The 17500-nt window shown below is 46.1% G+C and overlaps 1 protein-coding gene and 1 pseudogene across 5 annotated transcripts in view; one reads left to right on the forward strand and one right to left on the reverse strand.

The window, feature by feature from the left end:
* Nucleotides 1-13226: 13226 nt before the first annotated feature.
* On the forward strand, nt 13227-14783 carry LOC116220232 (annotated as a pseudogene).
* Nucleotides 14784-15779: 996 nt separating this feature from the next.
* The window catches only part of nphp4 (nephronophthisis 4), a 92378-nt gene continuing 90657 nt past the window's right edge, over nt 15780-17500 (reverse strand). For 4 of the 5 annotated variants that reach the window (XM_031566833.2, XM_031566836.2, XM_031566835.2 and 1 more), the window contains one exon: nt 15781-16646. In XM_031566833.2, coding sequence (XP_031422693.1) covers nt 16506-16646 — 141 coding nt within the window. In that variant the 3' untranslated portion in view covers nt 15781-16505. Of the gene's footprint in view, nt 16647-17500 lie in introns of all 5 variants that reach the window. The other variant, XM_031566834.2, reaches the window with a different exon arrangement.

Here is a 17500-nt window from a genome sequence, read left to right on the forward strand (position 1 = left end):
AAAAAGGTCAAATTCATGAAACATTTCAAAACATGTCTCTGATGTTAAATATAAATCTGTATCATTATATTTGTTCCCACTATGAGTAACTACAGAATTACATACACAGCTAATGCACTGATGACAACCTCCTCCCCCAGATAGCAAGAGGCTGACCTTAGGGGGTCAGGGTTAGGAAGGCATTACATGTGTGTGTGTGTACCTGTATGGTGTGTGTGTGTGTGTGTGTGTGTGTCAACATTACAAACTCCATTTAACTAGCTTCCTGTGTGTGTGCATGTATAGTGTGTGTGTGCATGTATAGTGTGTGTGTGTGCCTGTATGGTGTGTGTGTGTGTGTGTCAACATTACAAACTCCACTTAACCAGTTTCCTGTGTGTGTGCGTGTATGGTGTGTGTGCGTGTATGGTGTGTGTGTGTATGTGTGTGTATGGTGTGTGTGTGTGTGTGCGCGTGTATGGTGTGTGTGTGTGTGTGTGTGTGTATGTGTGTCGACATTACAAACTCAACTGAACCAGTGTATGTGTGTGTGTGTGTGTGTGTGTGTGTGTGTGTGTGTATGGTGTGTGTGTGTGTGTGTGTGTGTTTGTGTGTGTTGACATTACAAACTCTACTGGACCAGCTTCCTGTGTGTGTGTGTGTGTGTGTGTGTGGGTGTGTGTGTGTGTGTGCGTGTATGGTGTGTGTGTGTGTGTGTGTGTGTGTGTGTGTGTGTCGACATTACACACTCCACTGAACCAGCTTCCATTTCATCCACTGCATGAAAGGAGCTGTGTCTGGAGATAACGCCAGTCGAAGATGCTGGACTTGGTTTTCAGGAACACACCCGAACACAGCCGTTAGATGAAGGCTTGGCCTTCCGAATGCATTGTGATTTTGGCGCTTATTTGCTGGATGCTTTGAGGGATAGACTTGTGTGTGGACTAAGCAATGAAAATGGTCAAAGGAAACTTTTGACTGAGGAAATGCTCACATTCCAGCGTGCTGTAGACACCGCAATGTCGATGGAAGCTGTAGCAAGAGAATCTCAGCATTTGAAAAGTTCGCTGAAAGTGCACGCTGTGTCGTTCTCATCGCCACAAGGGGGCGACAAATGCTTTCGATGCGGCAAGACAAATCACAACGAACAGGATTGCTACTTTAGGGAGCAGCAATGCCACAATTGCACGAAAACAGGCCACATTGCTCGTTTATGTAAAAATAAAAGGAGTGATCAGAAAAGGAGTGATCAGAAATACACAAAGCAAAGATATGAGGCAAAAATGAAACACAAGCATGGAACTGCTAGGACAGGAAAAATTAATAAGGTTGAGGCCAACTCATCTGAAAGTGAAGGGGATTCTGATTCAGACTCTGAATTAAGATTGCACATGGTTTCAGCAGTAGTTAGCGACACTGAGGCAGTGATGGCAGTAAGAAAAGGCAATGCAGCATCTTCTTCAATGATGATTAGGCCAAAGATCGAAGGCCATGTAATTGATATGGAGCTTGACACTGGAGCAGCTGTGTCTTTGATTTCACTGGAGCTTTACAAAGCCAAATTCGCCCCGATACGTTTGCGCAAGACTGACGTAGTGTTGAAAACATACACAGGAGAGTTGCTGCTTCCCGAGGGAATGTTGAAAGTATGGGTGAAATTGAATAAACAGAAAGTTCGATTGCCCTTATATGTTGTGAAAGGGAATGCACCACCACTGTTTGGTCGTGAATGGCTAAGGACCATAAGGCTGGACTGGTGTGAAATCAAGACTGTGAAAACATTGCCCAAAGCCAAGGAGACTCTTAAAGACATCCTAAATCACCATGCAAACGTTTTCAGTGAAAATTTAGGAACTCTGAAAGGCTTTCAAGCTTCGCTGACACTAAAACCGGATCAACAGCCCAAGTTTTGTCAAGTGCGTGTAGTCCCATACGCATTAAGACCAAGAGTAGAAGCGGAAATTGAACGATTGCTCCAACAGGGAGTGATCTTTCCAGTTCAATTCAGTGATTGGGCGACCCCCATTGTCCCTGTCATTAAGAAGAATGGTGGCGTGAGAATTTGTGGGGATTTCAAAGTCACAGTAAATCCAGCTTTATGCGTTGAACATTATCCAATACCTCGCATTGAGGATTTGTTTGCATCGCTGTCTGGAGGACTTCGTTTTAGAAAACTGGATCTATCACAGGCTTATCTGCAGGTGCCTGTGAGTGAAGACTCGCGGAAATATCTCACCATCACCACTCACAAGGGCATGTTTTGTTTCAATCGCTTACCATTCGGAATTACATCTGCACCCTCAATTTTTCAAAAGATCATGGACCAAGTGCTACAAGGGCTCCCCAATGTTCACTGCTTTCTTGATGACATCCTCGTCCTCGTTCCGAAATGATGCCCATCATCTGGAAAACCTGGAGGCCGTACTCAGTCGGTTGGAAAAATTCGGACTAAGAGTCCAAAAGGAGAAGTGTGAGTTTTTCAGAGACTCTCTAGAGTTCCTAGGCCATATCATTGATGCAACAGGACTTCACAAGTCACCTGACAAAATGTGTGCCATAGTGGATGCTCCATTGCCAACCAACACAAGCCAGTTGCGCTCTTTTCTAGGACTCATTAATTACTATGCACGCTTTGTTCCGAATCTGTCCACGCTTCTCCACCCTTTAAATGGTCTACTGCACAAAGACATTAAGTGGGAATGGTCAAAGGAATGTGATGAGGCATTTCGCAAGGCAAAAGAGCAGCTCTCTAGCAAGAGCGTTTTGACCCATTATGATCCACAACTTCCTGTGATTCTGGCCTGCGATGCCTCGCCTTATGGAGTTGGAGCGGTCATTTCCCATCGAATGCCAGGTGGTGAAGAAAGACCCATAGCCTTCGCTTCTAGAACGCTGAGCAAAGCTGAGCAAAACTACACCCAAATTGAACGAGAAGCCTTGGGAATAATTTTTGGAGTCAGGCGTTTTCACTCTTATCTGTATGGACGGCACTTCATTTTGCTCACAGATCACCGTCCTTTAACGACCATACTGAGCCCTAGCAAGGCAATTCCTTCAATGGCTGCAGCGAGACTGCAGCGATGGGCACTCATACTAGCAGCACATAACTATACTATCAAGTACAGACGTGCTGCTGACCATGGCAACGCTGACGGTTTGTCTCGCCTTCCGCTTCCTGTGCAACATAAGGAAAAACCAGGGACAATTGACACGTTCCTTGTTAACCACCTAGAATGTCTACCAATTCGCTGTACTGATGTAAGAAGAGAAACCAGGTCGGATATCACACTTTCACAAGTCATGGAGATGGTGTCAACTGGCCGTTTTCCGGCCACAAAAGGCTCTGGCAGTAGCCTGATGCCATATCTAGTACGGAAGGATGAGCTGACAACGAGTCAGGGCTGCCTCCTGTGGGGTAATAGAGTTATTGTGCCTCCAAAGTTGCGTAAACAGGTGTTAGAGGAACTTCATACAGGGCACCTCGGAGTGGTTAAGATGAAAGCCGTGGCGCGAAGCTACGTGTGGTGGCCGGGCCTCGATGCTCAAATCGAGGAGAAATGCAAGACCTGCTTGCCGTGTCAGCGCACGCAGAAAACACCATGCCTCACTCCTCTTCACCCATGGCCCTGGCCCACAGCCCCATGGCAGCGTATTCACGTTGATTTTGCTGGCCCATATGAGGGGCGCATGTTTCTCGTAGTGGTCGACGCCCACTCCAAGTGGCCAGAGGTCATCTTAATGGAAGCAACCACTTCAGCGAAGACTATCCAGGCATTAAGAGGTCTGTTCAGCCACTATGGAGTACCAGAGGTGCTCGTCAGTGATAATGGGCCACAGTTCACATCTGAGGAGTTTGCCACCTTTTTAAAGTCAAATGGCATTAAGCATGTGCGCTCGGCTCCTTTTCACCCGGCAACGAACGGTCTGGCTGAACGCTTTGTACAGACTTTTAAGCATTCTCTCAAATCATCAAAGGGAACTTCATCAGTTCAGAGGCGACTGGATGCTTTTCTGCTTCAATATAGGAACACTCCCCATTCAACTACTCAGGAAGCACCTGCCATGCTGTTTTTACACCGCAAGCTTCGCACTCGTCTGGATCTGCTGAAACCGAGTGTGGCTGCGGTGGTGGATCAGGCACAAGACGCCCAGCGCAGTTACCCAGCTGTGCACTCTAAATCTAGGTCTTTCAGCGTCGGCGATCCAGTCCTGGTCCGGGATTACCGGAAGGGGGAGGAAAAGTGGACACCAGGAACCGTTACATCTCAGGCTGGCCCAGTATCCTACCAGGTCAGTGTTGGATCAACACATAGGTGGAATCGGCATGCAGATCAAATGTTGTCTTGCCATCCCAACATCATCCAATCTCCAGTTGATGAACAACCGACACTCAGCAATGACAGCCTGCCAGACCCCTCCGACACAGGTAAAGAGCTGGAAGCCTCCATCCCAGTCAGGGAGGGGGACAATCCTCCATCAGGTCAGTCAGACATCGCCCCCACTGACACTCCAGCAACACCCCAACAGACACTTAGCAGGTTCCCGAGCCGGAACCGCAAACCACCAGATAGACTGACTCTTTAATCAACTGGTGAATGATCTGTTCAGTTAGAGAGTGTTGTCTCAAGCAAAGGGCAGAATAATCCCTGGACACACTCAAGGTGATGGGGCAGTCTACCCCGATCCTTAGTTTAGATATTTTGTTGGTCTGAGACATGTTGTGTATATAAGTTTAAAAAAAAAAATGAATGATGTGATCACAGATTGTTCTCAAGGAAACTTTGTCAAGTTTGGTTCTATGTTATTCCCTTAGATCTACTGCAGTTGATATAGTCGGTAATAGAATAAGTGGGGAGGAGTTGTGATGTGTTGGTAATAGCATTGACACACCACACCAGTAGGGGATGCTATGCTATGTTAAATAGTAGATGTATGCATTAAGAAATAAACCAGTGTAGAACTATAACCAAATGTGGTCGGTCGTCACTCAGAGTTGTCTTGCATACTGATGCTATATAATAGTGAATAAGTACACTATAGTTGACTAGGAAAGTCATTACACATGTCATGCAAGGTCATTGCATAATCTAGCGAAAAGCGGAGTGGAGGGTATATATGCTTGCTTGAGCCCAGCATGAAGTAGATGTACTGAACTTGAACATAGCTGAGCACTGTTATAGCTGGTGCTGTTCCATGGCAGATGGATATGATATGAAGACTCTTGTGACATGGACAATGTGTGTGGATGTGTTGATGTTTTCTAATAATAAACATTGAGAAACACAAATTCAGTGTCAAATTTAAATAATTTATTTTAATAACATAAAACCCCAGGAATAACGCCCGTTATTTCGTAAATTACAGTAATAATAACAGTAAATCTTCGTCCGAAGACATTGCTAGTGAAAGAGGCTTTGTATTCTTCTTACTTTCAGCAGGATTTATCATCTTCTTACTTGCAGCAGCGCTAGTAGCAGACACGTCAGCACACGTTTGTCGCGCACAAGTGACACGTCACAAGTCGCGGTTACATGCTCCTCATGCGTGAGTCCCACGTTAGTAGTCATGCGTCAGTCCTACGCTATTCTTTCGTTAAGTCACACGCCAGATGTGTCCACCTCGCCCTAGAACGCTCGAAATTGAACGATTAGAAAGTTCAGAGAACGTTGACCAGAACGTTATGGTGTGACAGGGCCCTAATAGAAAACAATGTGTTGCCATACAAGGTTCTAAATCTGACACAACCATACAACAATATGGTGTGCCACAAGGCTCAACTCTTGGTCCACTCCTGTTCTCTATTTTTATCAATGACCTCTCCTCATTCTGCTCTAATTGTTGTTGTTACGCTGATGACACGGTGATATACACATCGCAAACAGACCCATTACAAATTCAATCTGCCTTGCAATCTGACTTTAACTCTCTACAACACTGGCTGGCAGCCAATAAATTGTTACTCAACAAAAATAAATCTCACACCATGATTTTTGGCGCTCAACAAATCATTAAAACCAAGTTCAAATCCCCTTCATATGTGATCACTTGTCTCGATGGTACACCACTGAAAAAAGTTGAACACATCAAATATCTTGGACTCTGGTTAGACTGTACTATCTTTTAAATGTCACATTGATCACATCATAAAGAAACTGAATTTCAACCTTAGTGTCCTTTACAGATTTAGAAACTGTTTTTCATTTACTGTTAGGAAGAGACTTGCTTCACAACTCATTCTACCAATTCTCGACTATGCAGATGTTGTTTATATGGTGGCCTCAAAAACAAATCTCCATGCTCTTAATACTGTGTACAATAAATTGTGTAGATTTATCCTTGGCTGTCCTTTCACAACCCACCACTATACCATGTATGAAACTCCTAACTTTCCCTCTACCAATATAAGAAAACAGTTGCATTGGTATCACTTCATTTTTAAATGTATTCATTTCAACTACCCCCTTTACTTAAAGCACTTATTTGTACCGGTCTCATCTAATTACAATTTAAGACATGCCTCACAAATCTTTTTTTCTACTGCCACAGTCGGTAAATCAGTTGGTAAAAAGGGTTTTAAGTTTACAGCACCATCAGACTGGAACAATCTACCGGGAAAATGTCATCATTACCTCTCTTTAAAATGCTCTGTCGTCTTATTATGCAAACTGCTGCAATTGTTTCAATTAATATTTTCTTATTTGACATAGTGTTGGGGGATGTGACTGCTGACTATATATATATTCATTACTATCATTAACATTCTTATGTTCTTGAGTAGATTATCTGTTGTTGTGCTCCTTTTGGAGCGCAGTCGTGTAGTTCGGTATGTATCTGATGTCTTGCTGCAATTTTGCTGATCGTTCGCTGTCTATTGGATTTGCGTGTCCTGACTTATTGTTGTTTTATGTTCATGTAATGTATGTTTATTGTCCGATTGTCGTTGTGGACCCCCTTGAAAACGAGATGGCACATCTCAAGGGGTTATTCCAAATAAAGAAATAAGCACAGAACAAGAAGCACAAGAAACATAAGCACAGAGTGGTTGGACTGTGAGTTGCTATTAAATGTGTCACATAAGCACAGAGTGGTTGGACTGTGAGTTGCTATTAAATGTGTCACATAAGCACAGAGTGGTTTGACTGTGAGTTGAGGCGCTTCTTGCTGTGCACGCCCAGGAGGCTTTCGTGCCCAAGAGGCTTTCGTACCCAAGAGGCGTTTGTGCCCAGGGGGCGTTTGATTTCATAATCCGTCCATGGGTGCCATGGAGTGACAAGGAACTCCCATCTTTTGTGGACATGTTGTCTACCAAATTTTCCCATGATTACTTTTACTTTGTTTACAATTGTTTTACTGTGTACATATATATTGTTTTAAAATAATTTTTGGTTCACTTCACAATTAACTATTTTATATCATATTAATGACCTTTCTTAAATATTTGTAAAACAACCTATAAACTTTGAGTGCTGCTGAGTTTATGAACATCCTGAGCACAAAAGATGCGGGTTCCTTGTCACTCCATGGCACTTATAGAATCTAAATGAGCACGCCAAAGTTGAAGAAGGGACCGGAGGACGCAGTCAGGTTTCTGGAGTTTCTTTCAGCGTGGAGACCCCCTCTCAGCTGGTGCTCAGAGAAAGGCCTACCTTACTGTAGACTATGTTGGTATTTATACAATTCAGTCAGGTAGAATACAATAGGGGAGGGGATGACCACACCCTATAAGTGAGAGGAAGGGGGAGACTGGGGTGAGGGGTTCACCTATGGGGGGGGGGGGGGGTGATAACAGGGTACATACATTACATTTAGTCATTTAGCAGACGCTTTTGTCCAAAGCGACGTACAAGGGAGAGAATAGTCAAGCTACGAGCAAAGGGTGATAGCAGGAAGGAGGCTATCTAGGGGGAAGGGGTTCACATGCCATTTGTTCAGGTCTCAGTAAGACAGACAGAGTACACATCCAAGAATGAGTTACAGATACTAAATAATGCTACACTAAGTTCATGTCTTTTACAACAACAGAATATCAATATTTCCGGTTCCATCAGCACCCATGATCACGGTTTCCTTTATGCTCACTTAAAGCCTTTGTTATGTTGTATTACATTATATTGTATTACAATATATCATTTGTCATGTGAAATTATACATGGACATATACATGTATATTGCTAATTTATATGTCTAATAATTGATATTTAACTGTATTTCATGAATTTCTAATAAAAGCATTTGTGTAATTGTCACGTCCCTGTCTAGGGCTTTAGGACATGACAAAGTTTTTGGCAAAAACGGGCAGACAACAGAATCCAAATAACCGTGAATTTATTTAAAAGTGAATGAATAAATAAACGAACGCTCAACAGTAACGCATCACGCAAAAAACGCCAGGCCTAGAGAACAGGCCTTCGCAGCCTGGCGCTCTCTCCCGAACTCTCACTCCGGGGAGTAGCGAACCCGATGATCGTGGCGCGGGCAAGGCCCGAGGCTGGGTTTAGCGGCAGCGAGGTGTAAGTGGCGAGACAGCCAACAAGAATGAGCCAATCCCCAAAGCACGGGGTAGTGTGACGGGCTGTAATCGGGCTGCTTTTAAAGGGCCGGGACTCCTAACCGTCCAATGGAATCAGAGCCCCACTCAGCTGCGCGCCAACCCGCCTGTAAGACACACAAAGCACAACAGAGACACGGGCAAGAATACATATCAAGACCCACAGGGTCGTAACAGTAATTGATTTCTGTTTGCCAGACAATAAATATAACGTCCCTATAAACACAACACAAACAGCGATAATAATAATAATATAGATAATAATAATAATAATAATAATAATAATAATAATAACTAATCATGTCTGAGGACACACACTGGACCAATGGGGAGAGTGTTTAGAGGAGGGGCAAGACACACACTGGACCAATTGGAGGGGGTTTAGAGGATGGACAAGACACACACTGGACCAATGGGGAGAGGGTTTAGAGGATGGACAAGACACACACTGGACCAATGGGGAGAGGGTTTAGAGGAGGGGCAAGACACACACTGGACCAATGGGAGTGGGTTTAGAGGAGGGGCAAGACACACACTGGACCAATGGGAGGGGGTTTAGAGGAGGGGCAAGACACACACAGGACCAATGGGAGGGGGTTTAGAGGAGGGGCAAGACACACACTGGACCAATGGGAGAGGGTTTAGAGGATGGACAAGACACACACTGGACCAATGGGGAGAGGGTTTAGAGGATGGACAAGACACACACTGGACCAATGGGGAGAGGGTTTAGAGGAGAGGCAAGACACACACTGGACCAATGGGAGGGGGTTTAGAGGAGGGGCAAGACACACACTGGACCAATGGGAGAGGGTTTAGAGGAGGGGCAAGACACACACTGGACCAATGGGGAGAGGGTTTAGAGGAGGGGCAAGACACACACTGGACCAATGGGAGGGGGTTTAGAGGAGGGGCAAGACACACACTGGACCAATGGGGAGAGGGCTTAGAGGAGGGGCAAGATATTTCGCCACCAATCCAAGGAAATACTTTTGACCAATTGAAGAATATCTTGTGGCCCAAGGTGTGAAATGCAAATGTTCCCTTGCAAGCACCCGCAGGGGATAGGTCACCATGACAACGAATGGCTCCAGGCAGGTTTCATTATTCACCATGACAACTAATGGCTCCAGGCAGGTTTCATTATTCACCATGACAACTAATGGCTCCAGGTAGGTTTCATTATTCACCATGACAACTAATGGCTCCAGGTAGGCCCCCAAACCTGGTACATATCCAGGAGGATCCAGGACTGTGTAACAAGACAGCAAACTCACAGATACACCCAGTTATCTGTGGAGTATCTGTGGAGTATAGAGGAGAACAGGAGGATGATTATCTGTGGAGTATAGAGGAGAACAGGAGGGGGGAGGATGCGCCTCTTTTCACGCAGTGATCTGAGATGAGAGCTGAGATGCTGAGAAAACACCTCCTGGTTGATCATGATGGCAGTCGGCACCCACACCTGATCTCACACACACCTGATCTGAAACACACACACCTGCTCTGACACACACACCTGCTCTGACTGAGGGGATGGCCCTCCTCCTGCATCTCCCTACGTAGCAATGGACAGAGAGAGAGGGAGAGAGAGAGAGAGGGAGAGAGAGAGCAAGAGAGCAAGAGAGAGAGAGAGAGAGGGGGGGGGGAGGGAGGAAGAGATGTACAGAGAGGGAGGAGAGTGAGAGACTGAGAGAACATGGAGGTCAAAACTAAACTCATCAGGTACCACTGTTCTACTGTTCTAAAGCTCTACCGTCCTCATCAGCCTTCTCCCTGATTGTTCATCGGCTGTTTGTGTATGGGGGAGCCTCCCCACATCAGTGGACAGCGGTGCGATCAGCGGGCCTCTGGCTGCCCTGTGGTGAGGCTGCTCTCATCACACACTCAAGGCTACCTCTTACCCCTGTAAGCGTGACACACACACACACACACACACTCACACTCATTCTGCCTCTAAATGCTGTAAGCGTGACACACACACACACACACACACACACACACACACACACACACACACTCATTCTGCCTCTAACCCCTGTAAGCGTGACACACACACACTCATTCTATCTCTAAATGCTGGAGGTAGACGCAAGGCTAAATGCTGTAAGCGTGACACACACACACACACACACACACACACACTCATTCTGCCTCTAAACGCTGGAGGCAGACGCAAGGCTACCTCTAACCCCTGTAAGCGTGCCGATCCTCTTAAAAGAGGGGCCTGACCGCCACATAAGCCTGATGAGGCTCTTAAGATGCGATGAGATGAAATCAGCTTCGCCAAACGTGTCTGTGAGCAGAAAGTACATTTTAGCAAGAATATGTATGTATGTCTTATAGCAATGCAATAGACAGCCGAAACACCATGACAACCTCCACTCTCTCTCTAGAGAACCACCATAACAACCTCCTCTCTCTCTCTAGAGAACCACCATAACAACCTCCACTCTCTCTCTCTCTCTCTAGAGAACCACCATAACAACCTCCACTCTCTCTAGAGAACCACCATAACAACCTCCACTCTAGAGAACCACCATAACAACCTCCTCTCTCTCTAGAACCTCCATAACAACCTCCACTATAGAGAACGACCTAACAACCTTCTCTCTCCCTCTCTATCTCTAGAGAACCACCATAACAACCTCCACTCTAGAGAACCACCATAACAACCTCCACTCTCTAGAGAACGACCTAACAACCTCCTCTCTCTCTCTCTCTCTCTCTCTCTCTCTAGTGCAAACACTATTCTACCAGTGAACACAGAGAACGGACAGGGTGAGGGTGAGGGTGAGGGTGAAGGTGCATGTGTAGGGTTTGGGTTAGGGACTGCCTCTTCTGTGCAGAAGCACCTCTGCTCAGACCTCTCTCTCTCTATCCCTCTCTTGTCTCCCCACATTTTTCTATTGCCCTCCCTCTCTCCTCTTCTCTCTTGCCCTCCCCTCTCCTCTCTCCCTCCCTCTCCCTCTCTCTCCCTCCCTCTCTCCTTTCCAATCCCTCTCTCCCCCTCTTCTCTCTCTCCTCCTCTCCCTCTTCTCTCTCCTCCTCCTCTCCCTCCTCTCTCTCCTCCTCTCTCTCTCCTCCTCTTCTCTCTCTCTCTCCCCCTCTTCTCTCTCTCCTCCTCCTTTCCCTCTTTCCTCCTCTTCTCTCTCTCTCCTCCTCTTCTCTCCTCTGCTCTCTCCTAGCTCGGGCTTTTCTGTGGCAGCTCTATTTCAGAGGGGGAGAAAAACCTTCTGAAATTGCGATTGAAAGCAGCGGAAGGTCTTAAGGAGGCGTTAAGAATGAGCTTAAGACTGGAAATCCCCCCGGCACTCTGGAGGTTTGAAGGGAACTGTATGAAAACGGCCTAGAGAATCAGGATGCAAATAATAGCTGTGACTAGTATGCAGTTTAAATATGTGTGCAAATCTTTACCAAAATGACACAGCCCCATCCCCACCCGTCTCCCATCTCCCCCCTCTCTACCACCCCAAAACCACAAGGCTTGAGCTCCACACACACATGCTAATGAGGCAGCTTGTGTAACTGGGTGTTATGTAAGGCCTGGGTTGTTGACAGGCTGCTCAGATCGCAGGCTGGGGAGGAGGGGTTGGGGGGGGGGAGCGTCTTGAAAGCCTGTGGATGGTAACGAGGTCTGTGTGAAGCCACTGGTTCTTCACCGGCTACCAACCCTCATTAAGATACAAGCAATTACCACTGCACAGCACGCACACAAACACACATATAAAAACACACACACACACACAGATACAGACACATGCACACACACTTGCATGCACACAGACACGCACACTCAGACCCACACATCCACACAGATACAAAAAGATATTGCAAACTGCTTTTTAAGTCCTCTTGCTAAAGAGGATAAAAGGGATTGGAACAGGAGTGTGAAGAGCATACTGCGTACCAGCATTACACAAGTGTGTGTCTGTGTGGGGGGGCTACTTTAGAGATAACTGTGTTTGTGTGTGTGTGTGTGTGTGTTGTGAAGCTACCTCTGTGATCAAGGAGTCAAAGCAGCACAATACAAAGGCATTCCATATGATAGGTTGGGATTAACACACAGTTCTATTATGCGCAGTGCACACACACTGAGCACTCGTAATGGGGAGAAAAAAAAACACTACCCATGTTTTGCTAGCTAAATCCCCATATTGGAAAACAAAGGCTTAAGGGCCTGAAAAGATTACGTAGCTACATGTGTGTGTGTGTGTGTGTGTGTGTGTGTGTGTTTCAGGCTGTTTATCCTCTGCCAGCTTTTGCTCTAGAGGTGTAAACAGGTAAATATGCACTTGTGCTTTAACCCCCCCCCCCCCCCCCCCACACACACACCACAGTCCACCCTCATGAAACCCATAGGGGCCTGGGCACATTCTAATTGAAAGCCTGACTGAAACATTTCAGATTCAGAAAGATTTTTGCACTGAAACACTAATTTAACTGAATAGAAATTTCAGTTAAATTAGCCTTCCAATTCCTCAAGAATGGAAAGTTAAAGTAACATTATGCAACAATTTAACCTTAAAATAATAACAGCTTCAAAATCATCGCACTGACTTGTAGTACGAAGCATGGTGCCTGTGCCACTGCCACAGCACATCTGGTGTGTGTGTGTGTGTGTGTGCCACTGCCACAACACGTCTGGTGTGTGTGTGTGTGTGTGTGTTTGTGTGTGTGTCACTGCCGCTATGTCTCGTGTTGCTATGTCTCGTGTTGCTATGGTGTTGCTATGTCTCGTGTTGCTATGTCTCGTGTTGCTATGTCTCGTTGCTATGTCTCGTGTTGCTATGTCTCGTGTTGCTATGTCTCGTGTTGCTATCGTGTTGCTATGTCTCGTGTTGCTATCGTGTTGCTATGTATCGTGTTGCTATGTCTCGTGTTGCTATCGTGTTGCTATGTATCGTGTTGCTATGTCTCGTGTTGCTATCGTGTTGCTATGTCTCGTGTTGCTATGTCTCGTGTTGCTATGTCTCATGTTGCTATCGTGTTGCTATGTCTCGTGTTGCTATGTCTCGTCTTGCTATCGTGTTGCTATGTATCGTGTTGCTATGTCTCATGTTGCTATGTCTCGTGTTGCTATCGTGTTGCTATGTATCGTGTTGCTATGTCTTGTGTTGCTATGTCTCGTGTTGCTATGGCTCATGTTGCTATCGTGTTGCTATGTCTCGTGTTGCTATGTATCGTGTTGCTATGTCTCGTCTTGCTATCGTGTTGCTATGTATCGTGTTGCTATGTCTCATGTCGCTATCGTGTTGCTATGTCTCGTGTTGCTATCGTGTTGTTATGTCTCGTGTTGCTATCGCGTTGCTATGTATCGTGTTGCTATGTCTCGTGTTGCTATCGTGTTGCTATGTCTCGTGTTGCTATGTCTCGTGTTGTTATGTCTCGTGTTGCTATGTCTCGTGTTGCTATGTCTCGTGTTGCTATCGTGTTGCTATGTCTCGTGTTGCTATCGTGTTGCTATGTCTCGTGTTGCTATGTCTCGTGTTGCTATGTCTCGTGTTGCTATCGTGTTGCTATGTCTCGTGTTGCTATCGTGTTGCTATGTATCGTGTTGCTATGTCTCGTGTTGCTATCGTGTTGCTATGTATCGTGTTGCTATGTCTCGTGTTGCTATCGTGTTGCTATGTCTCGTGTTGCTATGTATCGTGTTGCTATGTCTCGTGTTGCTATCGTGTTGCTATGTCTCGTGTTGCTATGTATCGTGTTGCTATGTCTCGTGTTGCTATCGTGTTGCTATGTCTCGTGTTGCTATGTATCGTGTTGCTATGTCTCGTGTTGCTATCGTGTTGCTATGTCTCGTTGCTATGTCTTGTGTTGTTATGTCTCGTCTTGCGCTTTTTGCGCTTCAGCTGTTTTCCTGTGTTAGGAAAGTCGACTCACTAGTTTTCATCATAAACATCCCTGCCAATATTATTTATGAAAGAAACCTTATTGGCACTATCCCTGTCTCATGGAGATTTGTAGTTTTTCATATGCCCAAAGTCATCGACCTGTCCTGTCTAGGTTAACATCCAAATAAATGAATCTCCTGTCAAAATGTTTGAAATTGTCTTCGTCAATAACCCTTGAAACTTTGCAAGGGACATCATTACACATCCCCTACATGTCCCCCACATGTCCCTTACACGTCCCCTACTCGTCTGCCATTAGAGGACATAACCACTCACACCATCCTCACATGGAAACACCGCTCAGCAGGGGCGGCCCTAGCACATTTGGCGCTCTAGGCGAGCTTCACTCCTGGCGCCCCCCCCCCCTCCCCCCCCTCCAAATACAAAAAAAAAATCCCCCACGAAAACGGAATTGCAACTTTCAAACGCTATTTTGCCCTGTAAGACTGCATTTCTTTCACATAAACACAACAACGATCGCGACGATGAACAAACATTAATTCAAGAACAAATCACTGAGAAAATGTCACGCCTGTGCTGGACTACGCTCCGGCCACGCCCCCTGTTGAACTGTTTATGGACACACACACACACACCTGCACGTCATCTTCCGAATCGCCTGCAAATAATGTTTTCTTAGTCTTCTAAAAGTGAATCTAAAATGATATAACAAAAGTATGTATTATCATAATTTGTTAAATGTAGCTATTATGTAGTTATTAAGCATTTTGGTGTATTTGGACAGCCTCACTGCCTGTGTGCTCTGTGTGAGTGAGTGTGAGTGTGTATGTGTGTGGGTGTGTGTGTGTGTGGGTGTGAGTCTGTGTGTGTGTGAGTGTGTGAGTGTATGTGTGTGCGTGAGTGTGAGTATGAGTGTGAGTGTGTGTGTGTGTGTGTGTGTGTGTGTGTGGTGATGGTGATGAGGCATTGGTGAGCAAAGGTCACACTATAAGAGAGAGAAAATGTGTTTAGTAAACATCAATTTGATAAACAGATAGAGACAGTCATTTTGGTAAACAATTAACAGCACGGCAGGGTCTGGGCCCGCAAACTGTAGATGTGAGTAAGTGTGTGTATAGATGTCAGTGAGTGGTGTGTGTGTGTGTGTGTGTGTGTGTGTGTGTCTGCGTCTCTGTGTCTGTGTGTGTGTGTGTGTGTGTGTGTGTGTGTGTGTGTGTGTGTGTGTGTGTGTGTGTGTGTGTCTGCGTCTCTGTGTGTGTGTGTTGGCCATAGGGAAGAGATGGAGCTGTTAATATGACCAATATTAATAATAGGATAATAACAATATACAGCTCCATCTCTTCCCTATGGCCAACACACACACACAGAGACGCAGACACACACACACACACACACACACACACACATATACTGTGATCCAGGTGAACGGGTGCAGATGAACTCTGGTTTATAAAATATATAAACAAAGACATAAAAAAAGATAAGGGGTTCATTTTTAACGCGTCCAGTGTAGCCGGTTAAATAAAAGATCCGCTCCGTGAACGTTCTATTTCCGCACGGGAGAATTTCCGCGCTTGGTGTAGCCACGGCGAGAAGTGGCGCCCTAGGCGACCGCCTGTAGGAAAAACCGCCCCTGCCGCTCAGGACACATAACCACTCACTCGTCTTCAATTTGGCTAAAGCTTTTATTGGGTCTTAAAAAAACAGATACTAACTCAGTCAGCCATAATTTAAAAAACAAAACAACAGAAAATAAATCCATGCACACACATGTAGCTCAGTTTCATTGTCTGGCCTAGGGTTAGGGTCAGGAGGTGTCCTGCAGGGGTCATCTGGGGGTCATCTGTAGGGTTAGGGTCAGGTAACCCAGGGTCTTCTGTACAGAGCTCTGATAGTGGTGCCTGCAGGGGTCATCTGTAGACGACCTTGACGTAGGAGGTCTCATGCAGGGGTCATCTGTAGACGACCTTGACGCAGGAGGTCTCCTGCAGGGGTCATCTGTAGACGACCTTGACGCAGGAGGTCTCCTGCAGGGGTCATCTGTAGACGACCTTGACGCAGGAGGTCTCCTGCAGGGGTCATCTGTAGACGACCTTGACGCAGGAGGTCTCCTGCAGGGGTCATCTGTAGACGACCTTGACGCTGAAGGTCTCCTCGTTGCGCTCCTCCTTGTTGTTGACGTAGATGAGGATCTCTTCCTGGCCAGGGCTGTGGCTCGGGGCCAAACGCAGGCCGATGGAATACGTCTGACCTCCTTCAACCTGCAACAGAGACACCATCAGTCACCCCACCCATCATCCCGTCACCCCACCCCTCTCACCCCACCCATCACCCTGTCACCTCCACCCCTCCAATCACCCGTCACCTCCACCCCTCTCATCCTATCACCTCTCAAAGCCCTCCACCTTCCCCTCTCCTGGACAGTAGGTGTGTGTGTGTGTGTGTGTGTGTGTGTGTGTGTGTGTGGTGTTATAGACAGTAAGGCTGTGTGTGTGTGTGTGTGTGTGTGTGTGTGGTGTTATAGAGGACAGTAAGGATATGTGTGTGTGTGTGTGTGTGTGTGTGTGTGTGTGTGTGTTGCAGTACGCAGGCTTTGTTTGTGTGCCAGTGGACAGAGGAGGCGTTGGAATGAGATGGACTGTCTGCTTCCTCCTGGATTGCCTTTAATGGGCGCCTGAGATATACGAGTCAATGCGCTGGATTTATTCAGTAATCTCAGGAAAAGCTCCAGCTCTGTGTGTGTGTCGCTCTGGATGTGTTTTATGGAGACATGGATGCTGCTCCTGAGGACAGCGGTGCAGTTCAGGCTGGTGTGTGTGTGTGTGTGTGTGTGTGTGTGTGTGTGTGTGTGTGTGTGTGTGTGTGTGTTTGTGTGTGTGTGTGTGTTTTATGGAGACATGGATGCTGTTCACTTCTCTGCGAGTGAGAGGCTTATAAATCCCACAGGAGATGTGCTACAATTGAGACTAAGTCAACTGGAAGCAGAATTGGGTTCCTCCCCTCTCCCTCACACTCCTCACACTCCAATTCAATTCAATTCAATTTTATTTATATAGCACCATAACAATACAATTGTCTCTACACACTCTCCTCCCCTCTCCCTCACACTCCACAC

The sequence above is a fragment of the Clupea harengus genome, chromosome 4 (genome assembly GCF_900700415.2).
Source record: "Clupea harengus chromosome 4, Ch_v2.0.2, whole genome shotgun sequence".
Taxonomy (NCBI): domain Eukaryota; kingdom Metazoa; phylum Chordata; class Actinopteri; order Clupeiformes; family Clupeidae; genus Clupea; species Clupea harengus.